This window comes from Acartia tonsa, chromosome 12 (assembly GCF_053477335.1).
Source record: "Acartia tonsa isolate MP-2025a chromosome 12, ASM5347733v1, whole genome shotgun sequence".
NCBI lineage: Eukaryota > Metazoa > Arthropoda > Copepoda > Calanoida > Acartiidae > Acartia > Acartia tonsa.
Window position 1 is genome coordinate 24,476,555 of NC_137271.1, and position 18,222 is coordinate 24,494,776.

An 18,222-nucleotide genomic window follows, 5' to 3' on the forward strand; every position below is an offset into this window, starting at 1 on the left:
ATTTTGATTGGTTGATTCGACAAACTTTTCAGCGTATAGTCAGCTTTCTGAGAATAATACAATTATAAATTATTTGATTAAATTCAGTTTTATTGACCCTAAAAAGCTAAAGGACCAGGTAAAAAAAAACTAAAATCATTTATAATTTTCTTTTCTATTATTCTTGGAAAATTGTTTGCAATTCGATGCTTTACAAGATTATTCAGTATGGCTGAATCCAGCGGATACTAATCTCTTTCTAAGTCAATATTGAACATTTATTCCAATCCCAGAACCAAATGCATTTTAACAAAATGTTTTCGTGGGTTGAATTTTCATTTTTTTATGAAAAAAAATGATCATATGTATTTGTACATCTTAAGGGCAAAAAGAGTTTTTTTAAGCAAGGCTTTTTTACAGTTATCGTTTGTCCATACGTCTCTCTAATATATCATTTATTAAGCCTGTTGGAATCGTTCTTTCGATATAAAACCGTGTATCAAGATTCCAGTATTTATATGGTATAATTGCCAGAAATTATGAAAGTTAATATTTAACATTATTATATTTAGGTATGAGACCCATATTTTATATTACTGTGCTTTTTAAAGTAATGATTCCAGTGATGATAAAGCATAATGTTGTAAGCGTAGCATTTCTATAAACACAATCTATAATTATAATATTTTATTAAGCTTCGCTTTTATAGATTTAGCCATCCTTGTTTTTTCATATAAGGGTTTCAATAAGGAGATGAAATTAAATTTTGATTTTTTATCACGGAGCAACGCAAACCTATATTTCTACTTGTCACGCGATTTATCCTTTTTTGTCAAAAGATCTCTGAAATTGCTGTTCTAAATGGGTTGCGTATTAAAGGGAAGCTTAATAAATCTTCTGGGGAGGTTTTAGGCTAATTCTTAACCTCAACCGTTTTTACTTATTGAAAAAATAAATAAGGGCAGATCAAAACTTATTTTTTTCCATATATTTTTCAGTTTTAATATTATGTTTAAACTCTTTTTATTTAACATTGGGTTCAATCCTTGAAAGAAAACTAAGGATAGCCTGGGACTAGGAGTTTTCTAAGTTTTTTATATTCTTTTTATGTCAATGTAAGGCTTTGGGACTTTAACTTATAGGCTGCACAGAAAATTTTACAGGATTTAGTGCATAGTTAAGAAATTAGAGTAAAACACTAGAGGGGGAAAGGGTTAAATAACTGTATATCCCCATCGCAATCGTCTTGTGCAACCTTCCTATTGGGTCATTGAAAATCAACCAATGGTATCGCTAATATTAACACAGCCAAGTAGCAGAAAATTTTAAGAACCAGACAAAAGAGGTCTTTGAAAAATGAATGGAGGTAGTTGTCTGTATAAACATCTGTACTAGAGATCTGTTGTTATGAAGAAATGGATATAGGAGATGCATGGATATATTTAAAGGGGAAAATTTGTCATCAATTTACCTTGCTAATATGGGCCTCAGTTATTGGTCAGTTCGTTCATCCTGTAGGAGAGACAGGATGTGGGGTATCGTTATTTTATTAGGCTGCGAGTATCACTTTATCAGAGTTCATGAAAATCTGGTGCAACATCCAAATAACAATATATCGATTAATGAAGATCCGTATTATAATATTTAAGTACAGCACTCAATTTTCATGTATTTCTATTTATTTATAGCTGTTTAGTTTTTACAGCCCTAATCATAAAATAAGAAATACATTGGCTATAAAATGAATAGGTATTCAACAAGGATACCACATCTGTAAGTAGAGAAGAACAGAAATATTAATTTTATTGAATTCAATATTTAACTACTAATTTTAATAAACAGAAGGGGTAATTGTAGTGAATTATAGAGTAGCCTTGCTAGTACTAAAATCATAGAAATGTTATCTATATTTTGTTTTCTCGTATTCATTCGAATCCGGTGGATAGGAACCGGTTCTCATCTATACGAAAAAACTATGTCTAGCATCGTATTATATCCAACTTTCTACGAATATAGAAATGTACAATCATAAGATTATAACCAGTTTTTTAGCCAGTGCCTTCGGTACCTCGTGGCTAAAAAAACTGGTTTTAATCTTATAATTGTACATTCTATATCCGCAGAAAGCCGTTTATAATACGATGAAAGAAATAACTATTATAGACTAGTAAAATGTTATCTAGGAGAGTAGTGGTGGAAGGGGGGGGGATATTGTGGCCCGAACTGTAAATAAGGAAAGACATTGTTCGATAATGTATATCCCTAATAATGATTATAACATTACCCCTTCTGTAGATTACAATTAATGGTTTTAAATGTTTGGACACTCAACTTAATGAAACATACAAATAAAATTCACTGAAGTCCCCAAAGTTGTTGAACCAAATGTAATTATAAAACTTTTGGGACTAGTGTAATAAACAGCCCATTGTCCCCTCCCTCCCTGGGTAATTGACATTAATATTTATGCGCCTGTTGAATAAGTTACGCAACATAAATCTATCTATCTATCTTTATATGACAGGGACTTTAAGGGATAAGACAATGGTCGATAAATTGATGTACATCCTCAATAATGATAAAAAATACCCTTCATATAGATCAATATCAAAGGTTGAAATATTAAAACCAATCAATAAACAATTAAAGAACCCAATGTTTTTAAAGAAAGCTAGGGCTAATGTATAAAACTTTGGGTACTGGTCCAGTTTCCAGTCCAATGTTCCCTCCCTTCCTGAAAAGTATTTTTATTTATGTATCTACATATTACTGTTTGTTGAAAATGTTTAGTGGCATAAATCACAACTAATTAAGTTGCGGTATCTTTGGTAACATCAATGGATGTAGAATATACGTGGATTTTATGACAGGGGAAAAATTGGCGTCAAATTAGGTTGCTAACATGGACATCTATTATTGGTCATTTCGTTCGTCCAGTAGGTAGAGTTGGGATGGGGTTAAGGGGTCGATAGGTTGGATCAGTATATTAGCCCGCTTCAAGGTTCCCTACTCTAGAGTACATGAAAATCTGGTGTAAGATCCAAGTAATAATAGATCCATTATATTAGAGCTGCTTCTCTAAAGTTTTATTTGTTAGTCTGGTTCTTCTACTTATTTATTATTCTTTTTATTTTGTTAAAGCGGTGACGACCCCTAGAGGCCTCTAGGAGCATTTTAGGGGTGGGAAGGGGGAAATCGACCATTTGCTTATGTATGTTTTTTTCTTGGAACGATATCCGGGGGTGGGGGCGGGTGGTGGTATATTTCCCTTAATAGTAATAAACCTTCCCAAGATCTATGAGAAGCTACATTCTGTAGGAGAACCATATCGGATTAGCATTTAGTTAATATTACTATTATAAAAGGATAACCATATTTTCAAGATGTTTGTGCATATAACAACAATAGCCAATTATACTCTGCAGTTTTTACAAATTTTGTATGGCTTATTAATGCTTATTTTAAATGAGCAAAATTATACCTTTCTCATATAACCTTCCTTAGTTTTCTTATAAACAGAGGGTAGGATATTTATTCTTTATAAAAATTACACAAGGTACCCAAAGTTTTATATTTGTATTGGGTACCTTTATTTAATTTGGTTGGTTGGTTCCAAAGAAATAGTATCCAATATTTAAATCTAAAGAAGGGATAATTTTGTTTATCATCATGGGATAAATTTAAATAAATTTTTCCTACGTTGTCTTATCCTTTAAGATTTTTTAAACTTCCCAAACAAAATAGCTTTAAACCTGCCTGAAACAATCATAAACTTCCTTTAAAACAAGATCTTACATACATATAGATAGACATCCTGTTACTTAATAATATAAGATACTTTTATCTGTCCCTATATGTACAATATACTTACAGGGCCGAGGGAGGGGACATTGGGCTGTTTATTACGCTAGTCCCTTTTCTTATTCGTTGGCTTAACAACCTTTGGGACTTTTATTGAATTTTGATTAGTTAGTTTATTAAGTTGAGTGCCCTAACGTTTAAACCGCTAATTATAATCTACCGAGGGGGGTAATTTTGTGTATCATCATTGGGGATGTACATCAGTTTATCAGCCATTGTCTTATCCTTTTAGATCCCCGATGTACATACATACTTATTATTGTTGGGGAGTATTTTCTCAACATTTCTATAAAACAGCATAAATTATGTTCATAAGTAGCGCAGCAATAACAAGCTAACAATATTTATCCTTTAGAGAACAGCAAACTAAAATACGGTAATTGTTGAAATATAACATTATAGCTAAGAATAACCTATTATATAAAGTAGTACAATTTTTTGTGCTTGTTTTTAACATCGTGCTAATTAATGTTTTGATTTTGTTCTCCTTTAGAAGACAGCTTAATAAAGGTCCCGGGATAAATTCGGGCTCTTTTTTACTTAGGTTTCAACTAGGTTGGTTTAAAGCTAGTTTTTTGCCCATTCCCTCCTTCTTGGAATTCAAAGCTCATGAAAGCTAGGATATATTAATAGAAGATAAAACAATATTTTCCATTTTTACATGATATTATATTTTAATTTGTTCATATTCATGATATGCTACTAAGCGAAGCAAAAACTTTTAGTTGTTTTGTTTGAAGATCTCCGTATTTATTTTGAATTAGCTTGAATGCAATTTGAGGCAATAAGAGAATCATCTTAAAGAAAAACTTTTGTGCCTTTTAAAATCACAGTAATAAAGTTTTCTTTGTGTATTCCTTTTATAAAAGAAACAGTATGTTTGTCTGTCTGTCTGTTGCTCAAGAATTCTGTAAACGATCGACTGATATGGTTCCCCTTTACAGTCAAGCTTTTTAAGGTCCAGTGAAGTATTTCTCCACTCTTTCAAGACAATATTCAACCCTCTAAAAAGTTATACTTTAAATTTCCTTTGTTATATCGATATTATGTAAGCTAAAAAATATTATAGTCGACATGTATTTGTGTTCGGAAAAAAAAACACATTTATTAGTCATAATGATCATTATTTTTAACTAGAAAAAAATCTATAAAGCAAAATAATTTTCTTGAGATTTTATATTCGTGTCCGTGGCAATTTGTGGCCAATTTAGAATTGCATACATTCTAACAGCACAGCTCGCTGTCACAGGTTTTAAGGGATTCTTGGAATAGGTTATTTGTCGCATCGTATTATAGACAGCTTTCCTCGGGTATTAAAATAAAAAAATAAGATTTAAACCAGTTTTGTTAGTTTGTTGCTGTTAATTCTATGGTTTTTATTTAAATTTTCGTGGAAAATTATCTGTATGACTGGGAACCGGTTCTAATACAGCGGATATTAATCTGTTTCGAAGCCATACTGGGAAAAAAGGACAATTGTAACATAATGACATAAGAATATCTTAATGCACATCGGCTCGTCGTTGGCGAGTTAATGAGTTATAATCTCGGATCAGAACCGCGCCATAATTAAAGACATTAAAAATGGTTCCTTGTGCTGTCAGATGCGCGATATTGATAGACAGAATAGGCAATTCGAATGTTTAACCCGTTAATTTTGCTCGACTATGCAATTTTAAGGAAACCGCCGGAAATATTTAAATTTTGAATGTATTATCCTCATATTCTTGATTTATATGTTTTTAAGTGTAGAAATATTTATGTTAATAACTCTAAATCATCCTACACTATTCTATCTATCTATCTATCTATCTATCTATCTATCTATCTATCTATCTATCTATCTATCTATCTATCTATCTATCTATCTATCTATCTATCTATCTATCTATCTATCTATCTATCTATCTATCTATCTATCTATCTATCTATCTATCTATCTATCTATCTATCTATCTATCTATCTATCTATCTATCTATATATCTATCTATCTATCTATCTATCTATCTATCTATCTATCTATCTATCTATCTATCTATCTATCTATCTATCTATCTATCTATCTATCTATCTATCTATCTATATACTTATTTAAGTGTAGAAATATTTATGTTAATAACTCTAATTCATCCTACATTGTTCTATCTATCTATATATATATATAAATCCATCTATCTATTTTTATCTTTATTTAAGTGTAGAAATATTTATGTTAATAACTCTAAATCATCTTACACTGTTCTATCTATCTATATATATTATATAAATCCATCTGTCTATTTTTATCTTTATTTAAGTGTAGAAATATTTATGTTAATAACTCTAAATCATCTTACATATATTCTATCAATCTATTTATCTATCTATCTTTATATTTATTCAAGTGTAGAAATATTCATGTTAATAACTCTAAATCATCTTACATATATTCTATCTATCTATTTATCTATCTATCTTTATCTTTATTTAAGTGTAGAAATATTTTTGTTAATAACTCTAAATCATCTTACATTATTCTATCAATCTATTTATCTATCTATATACTTATTTAAGTGTAGAAATATTTATGTTAATAACTCTAAATCATCTTATACTTTTCTATCTATCTATCTATCTATTCATCCATCCATCCAGATATCTATCTATATATCTATCTTTATATTCATTTAAGTGTAGAAATATTTATGTTAATAACTCTAAATCATCCTACATTGTTCTATCTATCTATATATAAAGTGTGTTTTTTTTTATGAGCACTTTTTTGAAAGCAATTTTACCCCACTTATAGTTATCAGAATTTAATGATTAATGGCTTATTTTCTTCGTTTTTTAAGGGAAATTATGAAACAACCAAAAAAAATTACAGTTTTTGTTGAAAAAGTACAGTAAAGTTGAAAATTAAAAAAATTAAAAATGGTTTTAGCGCATTTTTCTTATGTTCAAATATTCTACCTTTTGCAAGAATGGCTGCAAAACGCTTCAAAATTGAGATATAGAGCTATAAATTTATACAGATACTATTGGGGACATGTACTAGAATAGGTCAAAGTTTGAAGGCCATATCTCAATCAGGGAGAAAGTACTGGCCCCCCAAAGTCGACTACTGAAAATCCAATTTTGAGCATAAGAAAAATGCGCTAAAACCATTTTTAGATGTTGTCACCTAAGTTTTTAATTTTCAACTTTACTGTACTTTTTCAACAAAAACTGTAATTTTTTTTGGTTGTTTCATAATTTCCCTTAAAAAACGAAGAAAATAAGCCATTAATCATTAAATTCTGATAACTATAAGTGGGGTAAAATTGCTTTCAAAAAAGTGCTCATAAAAAAAACACACTGTATATATATAAATCCATCTATCTATTTCTATCTTTATTTAAGTGTAGAAATATTTTTGTCAATAATCTATCTATCTATCATCGTATTGCAGACAATTTTTCCATGAATATAAAAATGAAAATCATAATTATTACCAGTTTTTAATTTCAATATTCGCGGCAAGCTGTCTGTCTATAAATAAAGGTAAAGAACTCGAGCAAAAGTTCAAAATATGTATGTACAAATTCGGATCCTAATGTTTTAAAAGAATATTTGGAATATACATGGATATTATGACGTCGTCAATTTAGGTTGCTAACATAGACATTATTTATTGGCCAGTTCTTTTATCCAGTAGGTGGGAGGAGATGAGGTAAATGAGGTGGATGGGAAGGATCGTCGTTTTAGTCAGCTACAAGCTTAATTTTATTAGATTGTAAAATCCAAGTAATAAAAAATCAATTATTAAAAACAGAATAAAAACACGAATGAAGTAAACAATAACAAAAAGACACAATAAAATATTTATTAGAGATAATTGTTTAAATTGTAGGATAAAACATCTTCCCCCCTGATTTCAGAAAAGGACTATTCTAACAAGTAAGTGGTATTTTTTAGTAGCGAAGCTACTTTATAATTCTTACAAGTCGGTAAGTTTGTCGGTTTTCTTTTAAGAACCTAAAAGAATTAAAAATAGGGGAAAAAATTTCTGTCTGAACTAAACCACTCAATACTAAAGACTTTTAATATGGCACCTACTGCCATAGTAAGAATAAGGAAAAAATGCCTTGGCCCTATACAGGTGAACCTGGAGGTAATATTTCTAGCTATATTTCAAGTATGGATTCGAAATTAATTAATATCATGTGGATTATCCATACCAAAAAATCGTGTATTTCATTGTATTATAGACAATTTTCCACAAAATAAAAAAAAAAACATGAAATTAATACCAGTTTTGATATCCCGAGGCTTCGGCCCCCCGGGGCTAACAAAACTTGAGTTTAATTTTAAATATTTTATATATTTTATCTATTATTCGGTGCAACAAATAACTATTCTAAATTTTTTTCAGAATCCTGTTACCTGTTCCTAAACTAACCCTATGACCTAATAATGATATATACCATTCCAATTTATTGGAGTACATACATTTTTGCAAATTATTTTGATTTCTTAATAGCACAACATAATCATTAACAAGGAGGGGTCATTAAGTTTCACTGGTAACCAAAGTTTTATTACCACACTACCTTATTTGTTGGCTTAAATACTTTGGTTACTGTTTCAATTTTGATTGGTTGGTTTTCAACCAATTATTGTATTCTACAGAAGGGGTAATTTTCTTTATTATCTTTGAGGATGTACATCAATTTATCATCCATTGTCTTAACCCTTAAGATCTAATATTCATACATTAAACCGTTCGTCTGTCTCTCACATGAGTAACTTACATAAACAGCCTATATTTACAAAGTACATCACTTTCCATTTTCACTCATTTACAACATTGTACTTTTGTCTTTAATGATTATTTTCATATTTTTTTATTTGCTAAAAATTTTTTTTTGGCTTACACGAAAACGCACCTATTATTTTTCTTTCTCTCATAAAAATGAATTTGAAATGAAATGCTACTAAACACTATTAGAGTTATTATGATAGACTGATAAGAAACAAGTGTTATTAAAATGTTTTCTAAAACGTTAAGTAACGGTTCTAAAATATCACAAAAATAGCTTTAAACCTACACGTTACCAATTTAAACATTTCCAGAAAATTACCTAATGGTAAAGCCATTAAAGGTAAACTTATCAGGGAGGGAGGGGACATTGGGCTGTTTATTACACTATTCCCCAAAGTTTTACATTGACGTTTTCTTATTCGTTGATTTAAAACCTTTGGGAAACTTCTACTGAATTTTGATTGGTTTGTTCATTAAGTTGAGTTGTTTCAGCTACTAATTGCAATATAATTTTAAGTATCATCATAGTGGATGTACACCAATTTATCGGTCGGTCATTTTATCATCTTATCCGTTTAGATCCCTGTAGTTTAATACAAATTTACATAAAAAGGTGAGATCTTCTTTAAGTGATAAGATAATAGACGATAAAATTGAATTTAAAAATTAGGCAATTTTTCTTACAATTATGGTCTTGACGAATAGACTCTAACTTTAGAATAATTTTAAATGATTAAAGTAAAAGAATAAAGGGGAAGGAGACAAATAATCTATGTTCCAACCCAGTGGACCCTGTACCGACTTTTAATTGTGTCTTTGAAGATCTTCCAATAGCATCGTAAATATTATCTCAGCCAAGTCGCTACAAACGTACAGAAAGCAATTTGCTAGCTGACTAAAAAGATCCCCAAGTGCCTCGGGGTTGTCAAACATCTGTAATTTACTTTTAAATAAACTAATTGTCTATCTAATTAAACTCTGTTATCTAAAGCAAAGCATACATACTTACATGTATAATTATTATGTTAGCTATACAGCTGAACAAATCACAATTTTCATTTCTATTCAAATGAGGGGGAGAGATAATAGGAAAAATAAATGTTTGTAATTTAGGTCTCCGCAACCACTGAACCGATTGAAATCTCCATTTTAGGGAAGCTTCACAAAGATACCGAATTGGTTTATGACCAATTAAGATTTGATTAAAAAGGAACCAACGAATATTTGATTATAATCTATCACTAACGGTGTCTCTAGGGGCCTTTATGTGTGTGTGGGGGGGGGGGGAGACCAACCCCCCAACTTTTAATTTTCGTTTTTAAAAAAGTAAAAAAGATTTGATTTTGTTGCGTTTTCTCATGGGAGGATGGTGGTACCCTCCCACAAATAGTTATAACTTTCCACAGGACCTATGGTAAGCTACACTGTAAAGGAAAACCATATCGGTTAAGCGGTTACAAAGATCCTTGGGTACAGACAGACCGAGACACACACAGACACAGATCCTGTTACTTTTATATAATATTTTTTCACTATTTGTCAATGATTTATATACAATACCTTCCAAAAATTATGGCCATAATTGTCCATGTTATTCTAGATACCTATCGCTGTTACCGAGATACTAATTTTCATTTCACAAGTGCATTGCAATGTCATGTTTAGATTAGTATAAATATGTAGCTACTCATTAGACTAAAGTGGTAGGTTTGTTATCCTATGCGCTTTTTAAATGTACTAAACATACTTTTAATTTTATATTCTAAACACATTGATTCGGTTGCACAAACTAGCAGGGTATTCCAACAAAAATGTTATTCTACAGAAGGGGTAATTTTGTGTTTATTCTAAGAATAGTTGAACAAGAATTAATCGCCCTTTGCCATATCCCTTCAAATTGTAATCTTTGTTTAAGATTGGATTTTAAAAGGGTTAGAAGGGACTTCAACGTAGATACTTTACTACTTTTCTACCTCAATTAAATTCAAGATCTGCATCCCATTTTCATATTAATAAGCTTATTATTGCTGCGCTACTTATGAACATGTTATCATCCTTGTTTAAATTTAAATGTATGCTGTGCGGCTAAATGCTTATTTAACTTTTAACTCAAACAATCATTTTAATTAACTACTTAATTTAGTTCAGTTAACTATAATTCAGCGGAGGTGGGGGGGGGGGAGTGAAACTGTTAACTACTTAATTTAGTTCAGTTAACTATAATTCAGCGGGGTTGGGGGTTGGGGGGGGGGGGGAGGTGAAACTATTAACTGCTCAATTTATTTCAGTTAACTCTTATTCAGCGGGAGGAGGGGGTGTGATACCCCTACTTACGTTAACTACTTAATTTAGTTCAGTTAACTCTTATTCAGCGGGAGGGGGGGGGGAAGGGCAAAACTATTAACTACTTAATTTAGTTCAGTTAAATATAATTCAGCGGGTTTGGGGTTTGGAGAGGGTGAAAATATTAACTACTTAATTTAATTCAGTTAACTATAATTCAGCGGGTTTATGGGGGGGGGAGGGGGAATTTATTAACTACTGAATTTAGTTCAGTTAACTAAATTCAGTGGGAGGGGGGGGGGATTCGGTGAAACCCCCACCTCCTCCAGGTTAACTACTTAATTTTGTTCATGTTGGAATTGAATGGGTGGGGGGGGGGGGGGGGCAGATATCCTCCAACGTATGTAAGTTAATAACTTAATTTAATTCAGTTAACTCTAATTCAGTGGGATTGAGTGGGGATTAAAACTCCCCCCAAGATAATTACTTAATTCAGTTCTTTAGAGCTGTTGTTATAATAACATAGTATTTTATTCATTATGTTATAATTTTAATACTTTGTGATTCCAAATACCCTAGCCCCTTCTTTTCCCGAAGTTAATTACTCAATTAAGTTCTTTTTGCTGTTAATATGCCAACACAGCCTTTTTCATAATATTATACATTTTATCGATGATATTTAACAACATTTATTATACAATCAATTGGCTTATTAACTCAAAAAGTTATCATATTAAGATTTGAGTGGCTTATATAATGCTCACTTATTTATCGACAACCATAATTCTTTTCACAAAAGATTGATTTATTTTCTATTATCCTATCCCAATATACCTAAAAGATTTGGCACTAAAACTTGTAAATTCATGAAAAACCCGCCCTTTCTCCCTCTCTCTCTTATCAATGCTATTTTTTCTCCTTTTCATATTTATAAAAACCTAAAATAAAAAGCAGTTGCAATTTAGGTTTCACCTCCAAAAGAATTTAATTTCAAAAATTTAATTGCCTTTATAAAAACTCGAATTAATTAATATCTTTCCCTGTTTGCTATCACTCGAACTTTTATTCCATTGGGCAAAAAAATATATATTAGTTATTTAATATTAATAGTTATAAGTTATTACAACTTGGTTAAAATACTTATATTAATGTTAAAATATTTAGGTGTATTTTTGTCATCAAAACTGTGAATTTGACAGCCTCATTGAATTTCATGGGTGTGAAAATGACAGTAAAACTGTGTTTATGACAGTAGTAAAGGTGTAATTTTGACAGTGGATAAAAAAATATTGTCAAAAATACAACTAAAAACGAAATTGACAAAAAAACACCCCCTTTTTTCAAAAACACAGTGGTTGTATTTTTGCTAGTGGTAAAAGTGGCAGCACCCCTAGTTATTTATCGCATCGTAGTATAGACAACTTTCTCCAGATGTTATAATATGATTAAAGGCTCGGGATTACAAAATTGGTATTAATCCTATGCTTTGCTATTTATTTTAATATTCGTGGAAAACTGACTGTTGTAAGATTTAATACATGATTTTCTTAGTATGGCTGAGAAACAGTTCTAATCCATCGAATATTAATCTCTTTCTAACCCCTACACAAAAATAGATTCCTATAAATATTGTAGGAAGTGTAACGCCCAACACACTAGTGTAGATATGAAGTGGTGTGCATGATAAAATAAATTGATTTGCAGAAAATAGATCCCCCCATGTTGCGGCCAACCAGCAATAACCAGGGATCTAAAGGGATAAGACAATGGTCGATAAATAGATGTATATCCCCAACGATGATACATAGAGATACCCCTTCTGTAGATTGATTAATAAGTGTTGACACTCATAGTTTAAACTACCTAACAAATATTTGATAACCCATTTTTTAGTTTTATGTCCATCGACTTTGATGATGCACAAATTAACCCTTCTGTAGATTGTAATTAGTGGTTGAAATGTTTGACACCTAATTAAATGAACCAACCAATCAAAATTCAATAAAAGTTGTTAAGCCAACAAATAAGGAAACTTGAGTATAAGACTTTAGGGACTAGTGTAATAAACAGCCCAACGAACATCCCCCTCTCCCTGAGCAATAGCACACAATTTTTGCAGTTTTTACATTTTTTTTCATTCGGTGTTTTTTGAAAATCACTAGTTTTTGCTATTTTAGGAAGTAGGATGATTGATTGTATTTTATTAGATTCAAAACAGTGACAATAAGGTCCCAAATAGATGAATTATTGAAATTTGGTTTTGAAAGTCTCTAAATCTGAAAAACAAAAAGTAGCTAGTTTGTAAATTATGCAAAAATGTAAAACTGTCCTTTTATCTCACCTCCCAATATTTTTTGCCTCTCTTCTTCCGGCCAAAAATATGGGCAAAATCCCAGAATTCCCTAGCAGACAACCACTTCCACCCTCCCCCCTCCTCCCATCCTACATGCAATAAAATTCTATTTAACTGATTGTTTTTTAAAAAAATTAATTACAATTAACAAGAAACTATCACTTCACTACCCTCCCATGATAATTCGCCTATAAAAATTACTCCAACTAAAATTAGAAATAGGGGGTTGTCCACTCCCACTTCCCAATTTTTTTACTTTATAAAAAAACATGAAAAAAAAACTATAGAAAGAGAAATCGATGGACTAAAAATGAGTCTTTTTTTAAAATTCTCTTAACTTTATCTTTAATGAATTTTTAGCACCACTTGCTAATCAACAAAAAAAATTTTAAACAATATTTTTTCAAGTGGTGGAAGGGGGAGGGATATAGAGTGATCCAATAACAAAAATAGGTTCCACCAAAAACTATTACGCCGCCACCTTTTCTTAGAAACCATTTTATACATATTTAACCTTCCTCTATATGCAGCATATGCGGGAATTGGAAGTTGCAGGGATCAAAAGGGATAAGACAATGGCTGATAAATTGATGTACATCCCAAATGACGATGCACAAAATTGCCCCTTCTGTAGATTACAATTAGTGATTGAAACATTTAGACACTTAACTAAATGGACTAACCAATTAAAATACAACAAAAGTCCCCAAAGTTGTTATGCCAACGAACAAGAAAATGTTATCATAAAACTTTGGGGACTAGTGCAATAAACAGTCAATTGTCCCCTTCCTCTCTGAGTAGAACGTTGAAAAGCATCAAGAGTGATTTTCCTATTATGTCATATTCAATAGAATGTACATTTCCAATAATGATAAACATAATCACCCCTTCTGTAGATTTTCATTATTGTTTTGAAGCTTCTAGTTTGAACCAGGCAGGGAGGGGACAATGAGCTGTTTATTATACTAGTCCCCAAAGTTTAATAATAACGTTTTCTTATGCGTTGGCTTGACAACTTTGGGGACTTGTTTGGTTGGTAATTGGTTAGTTTATTTTGTGTATCTAATATATGCTTAGCCTTTCTTTGAAAAAAGGGCATTTTGCGAGATCTTAATCATAATTATTTCAGTAATGAGAACAAGGATGACCTATTTTATGTGGAGTATGATCAGCTGCAGTTGGACAAAACAGAGTCCAAACGGACAACCAGCAATTATTCTACGGATAGCTATTGTGGAGGTATTTCTTTTTGAGCGCAGCTACTCTGTATATACCATAGTGTCTGTACATCCGTCCGTCAGTCCATAATGCAGATATGATTTACTTGAAAGTCTTGTTAATATTAACCTTACCTTTTTGAGCATCTACTATATAACTAACTTTGTCCATGTGTCTTTTAATATGTTTGGAAGTACGAGCATATCTTCTTGTGGCTGTATCTTTATCAAAGAAATTAAAAAAAAAACTATAAATACATATGCTTATAATAAAAAAAAAATGTCATATATTGTGATTTACTGACATAACCCGTACAAATTAACTTGTTTATATTTTAGGAGCCGACGATCTTGGATTTTGCGCGCTTTCCCCAACGGACGAAATATTCGACCAATCAGAGATCTCCATTGATTTGTTCAATCAGCTGGACACGAACAGAATTGGGTTTAAAAGTTTGCCGTCAGATGTCTCTGTCATCAATATTGATAATCTGCTCAATAAGTGCAAACATATTGTAGGTAAGGATATCTTAAATAGAGATAGTCCAGAGAGAGAGAGGGGACAAATGGCTTTTTATTAAACTAGTCCCCAAAGTTTTATGATAATATTTTCTTATATGTTGGCTCAACAACTTTGGGGACTTTTACTGAATTTTTACTGGTCAGCTAATTAAATTAAGTGCCAATAACGTTTCAACCACAATATACAGAAGGTTAATTTTGTGTATCATCATTGGGGATGTACATCAATTTATCGGCCCATGTCTTTTCAAGTGATTTATTGATAATATTGATAAATTTAAGGAATAATTAAATATTTTAACTTTCTTCTTTTATCTACTGTTAAATACTAAATTTCTTTTAATATATTTTTAGACATGTATGATGCTCACTTTGTACCCAATCTTGAAGAACTTAGAGGCCAACATGATTTAGATGCTTTAGAGGTTAGTTGAACTTTATACTTCTATCTAAACATCTACCTCTCTAAATTCTATATAATAATCCAGCTTTCTGTCTGTCTATCTATCTAGTGATCTACCTATCTATCTATCTATCTATCTATCTATCTATCTATCTATCTATCTATCTATCTATCTATTTATCTATCTATCTATCTATCTACCTATCTATCTATCTATCTATCTATCTATCTATCTATCTATCTATCTATCTATCTATCTTTCTTTCTATCTATCTATCTATCTATCTACCTATCTATCTATCTATCTATCTATCTAGGACCTTGGAAACCCGTGGAGCTGGCAGACATATCAACACAAGAAAAAACACTTTGTCTATCTATATATCTATCTATCTTTCTTTCTATATTTATCTATCTATCTAGGATCTTGGAAACCCGTGGAGCTGGCAGACATATCAACACAAGAAAAAACACTTTGTCTATCTATATATCTATCTATCTATCTTTCTATATTTATCTATCTATCTAGGATCTTGGAAACCCGTGGAGCTGGCAGACATATCAACACAAGAAAAAACAACTTTGCCCCTCAGAATTCAGGAATCATTATTAAACAAAACAAAAATTAAATCATATTAATGGATATAGAATACGTGGATATATTGACAGGGGGAATTCGTTTTTAATTTAGGTTGCTATTAGGTACCTCATATATTGGTCAGTTCGTTAATCCAGTAGGAGGGGAGGGAAAGGGGTAAAGGGAATATATGTGGGAATCGTATTTTTAGCCAGATGCACTTTATTAGAGTACAAGAAAATCTGGTGCAAGATTTAAGTAATTATATATCGATTACCAATTTTTTTTATTTTGTTTTTTTCTACAACTTTTTAAACTATACATCCATCCAACTCTCCACCAATTCATCCATCTATCTATCCATTCGTCTATCTATCTATCTATCTATCTATGAATGCAATTATGAAATCGCTGTCTTGAAGAACTGTTAAATGGCGATTGATTTTATATACAGTTTGATGATAAGTTGAAATACTAAATAATGTTCCCATACAAAAGCAACTAAAACTATAGGTATCTAAAGGGATAAGACACTGCCTGACAAATTGATGTGTTTTTTCCAATGATGATACACAAAATTTTCCCATATGTAGATTTTGGACACACAACTATAAGAACCAACCAATCATAATTTAATAAAGTCCCCCAAAATTGTTGAACCGACTAATAAGAAAACGTTATCTTAAAACTTTTGGGACTAGTTTAATAAACAGCCCAGTGATCCTACATTCCCGTGCAACCAATAACAATCTACTTTTATACAAAGTTCGTGCAATCAAAGGGTTAGTTGTCTGAAGGGGTTACCAATGAAATATGCTCTTATTTATTTGTTGATAACAATTAAAGCATATTTCCTTTTAATGTTTATGTTGTTATGAATGTATACTAATTTAACAACATGTGTCAAAAGTAATTATCACCCAAGCATATCCAAAATATATCTTCTTTAGACATCTAGATATCTATCTTTTTATCTAGATATCTAACTATCTTTCTATCAAGAACCTGGTACCGTGCCTCAGCGTCGTCGGGAGGTGATAGGTCACAATATCGGTCTGACACCGCGTCATAACTAAGGACGCTAAAAATGTTCGACAAAGGTCGTGCAATCAAAGAGAGTATGTTTAAAGGTGACTCTTTTAAACATCTAGATATCTAACTATCTTTCTATCTAGCATATCCAAAATATATCTACAGATATCTAGATGTCTAACTATTTATCTATTTATCCAATTGCATATCCAAAATATATCTACAGATATCTTCTTCTTTAAACATCTAGATATCTATCTTTCTATCTAGATATCAAAATATCTTTCTACATAGATATCTAACTATCTCTTTATCAAGCAATTCTAAAATATATCTACAGATATCTTCTATCTATTTGTCTAGATATCTAACTATCTTTCTATCCAGCATTTTTTTAAAATATATCTACAGATATCTTCTTCTTTGGACATCTATCTATCTAGCAATTTTTAAAATGTAGACATATAATCCTCAATCTATTTAGATATATACAATTTCTACCATATCCAAAATTTAGACATCTTTTTATCTATCTACGTATCTGGATATCATTCTTTTCACTATCTCTTGTCTATGGTGCTATTTTTATCTCTAGATTATTTTATCTGTAAATATTAATTATAGATCTATCTGTCTATCCATACAGACTTACTATCTATCTATCCATATATCTATGGAAATATGTTATTGAAAAGCAATTAACAAATTAACTCTTTATATAGTTATTTGTTTTTCTATCCATCTCACGTATGGTCCCTCAGATGTCAAAACTTTATTTTAGTGTTTGGCCAAAATGACTTAGCAATTGTATCTGTAAGTACGTCTAATAACACCCTATGCTATTTTTAAAATCCTAGAAAATTTTTTTTGCAAGAAAATTGCATAAATTCGCAACCTTTTTTAGAACCACTACATAACTCGAGTTTTAAAACTTTTTATATAAAATCCTTTTTACAAAAAATATCAATAATTACTTAAAATTAAACCTGAAAGAAAAAAAATCTCATTACACGTGTTAATTTGCATGTTTTAGGTCTTTTTTTGAGGAAAGTATAACTTCCACATTTTTGACAATAATTATATTTTTTAACATTTCAAAGTAAAATATAATAAAACTTAAACGATTTTTCTTGTATTATCAGTTGAAAATTTCATCAAACATGCAATTTAAGTGATGAAAATTTAATAAAATCATTTTTTGAATGTTTAGA

The 18,222-nt window shown here is 30.8% G+C and overlaps 1 protein-coding gene across 1 annotated transcript in view; it reads left to right on the top strand.

Moving 5' to 3' along the window:
* LOC145333887 (uncharacterized) overlaps positions 1–18,222 on the top strand; it is a 190,758-nt gene that overhangs the window by 144,495 nt on the left and 28,041 nt on the right. Inside the window, exons 9-13 of the mRNA XM_080179144.1 lie at positions 7,713–7,759; positions 14,390–14,499; positions 14,817–14,996; positions 15,354–15,424; positions 15,932–15,999. Coding sequence (XP_080035270.1) covers positions 7,713–7,759; positions 14,390–14,499; positions 14,817–14,996; positions 15,354–15,424; positions 15,932–15,999 — 476 coding nt within the window. The remainder of the gene's footprint in view (positions 1–7,712; positions 7,760–14,389; positions 14,500–14,816; positions 14,997–15,353; positions 15,425–15,931; positions 16,000–18,222) is intronic.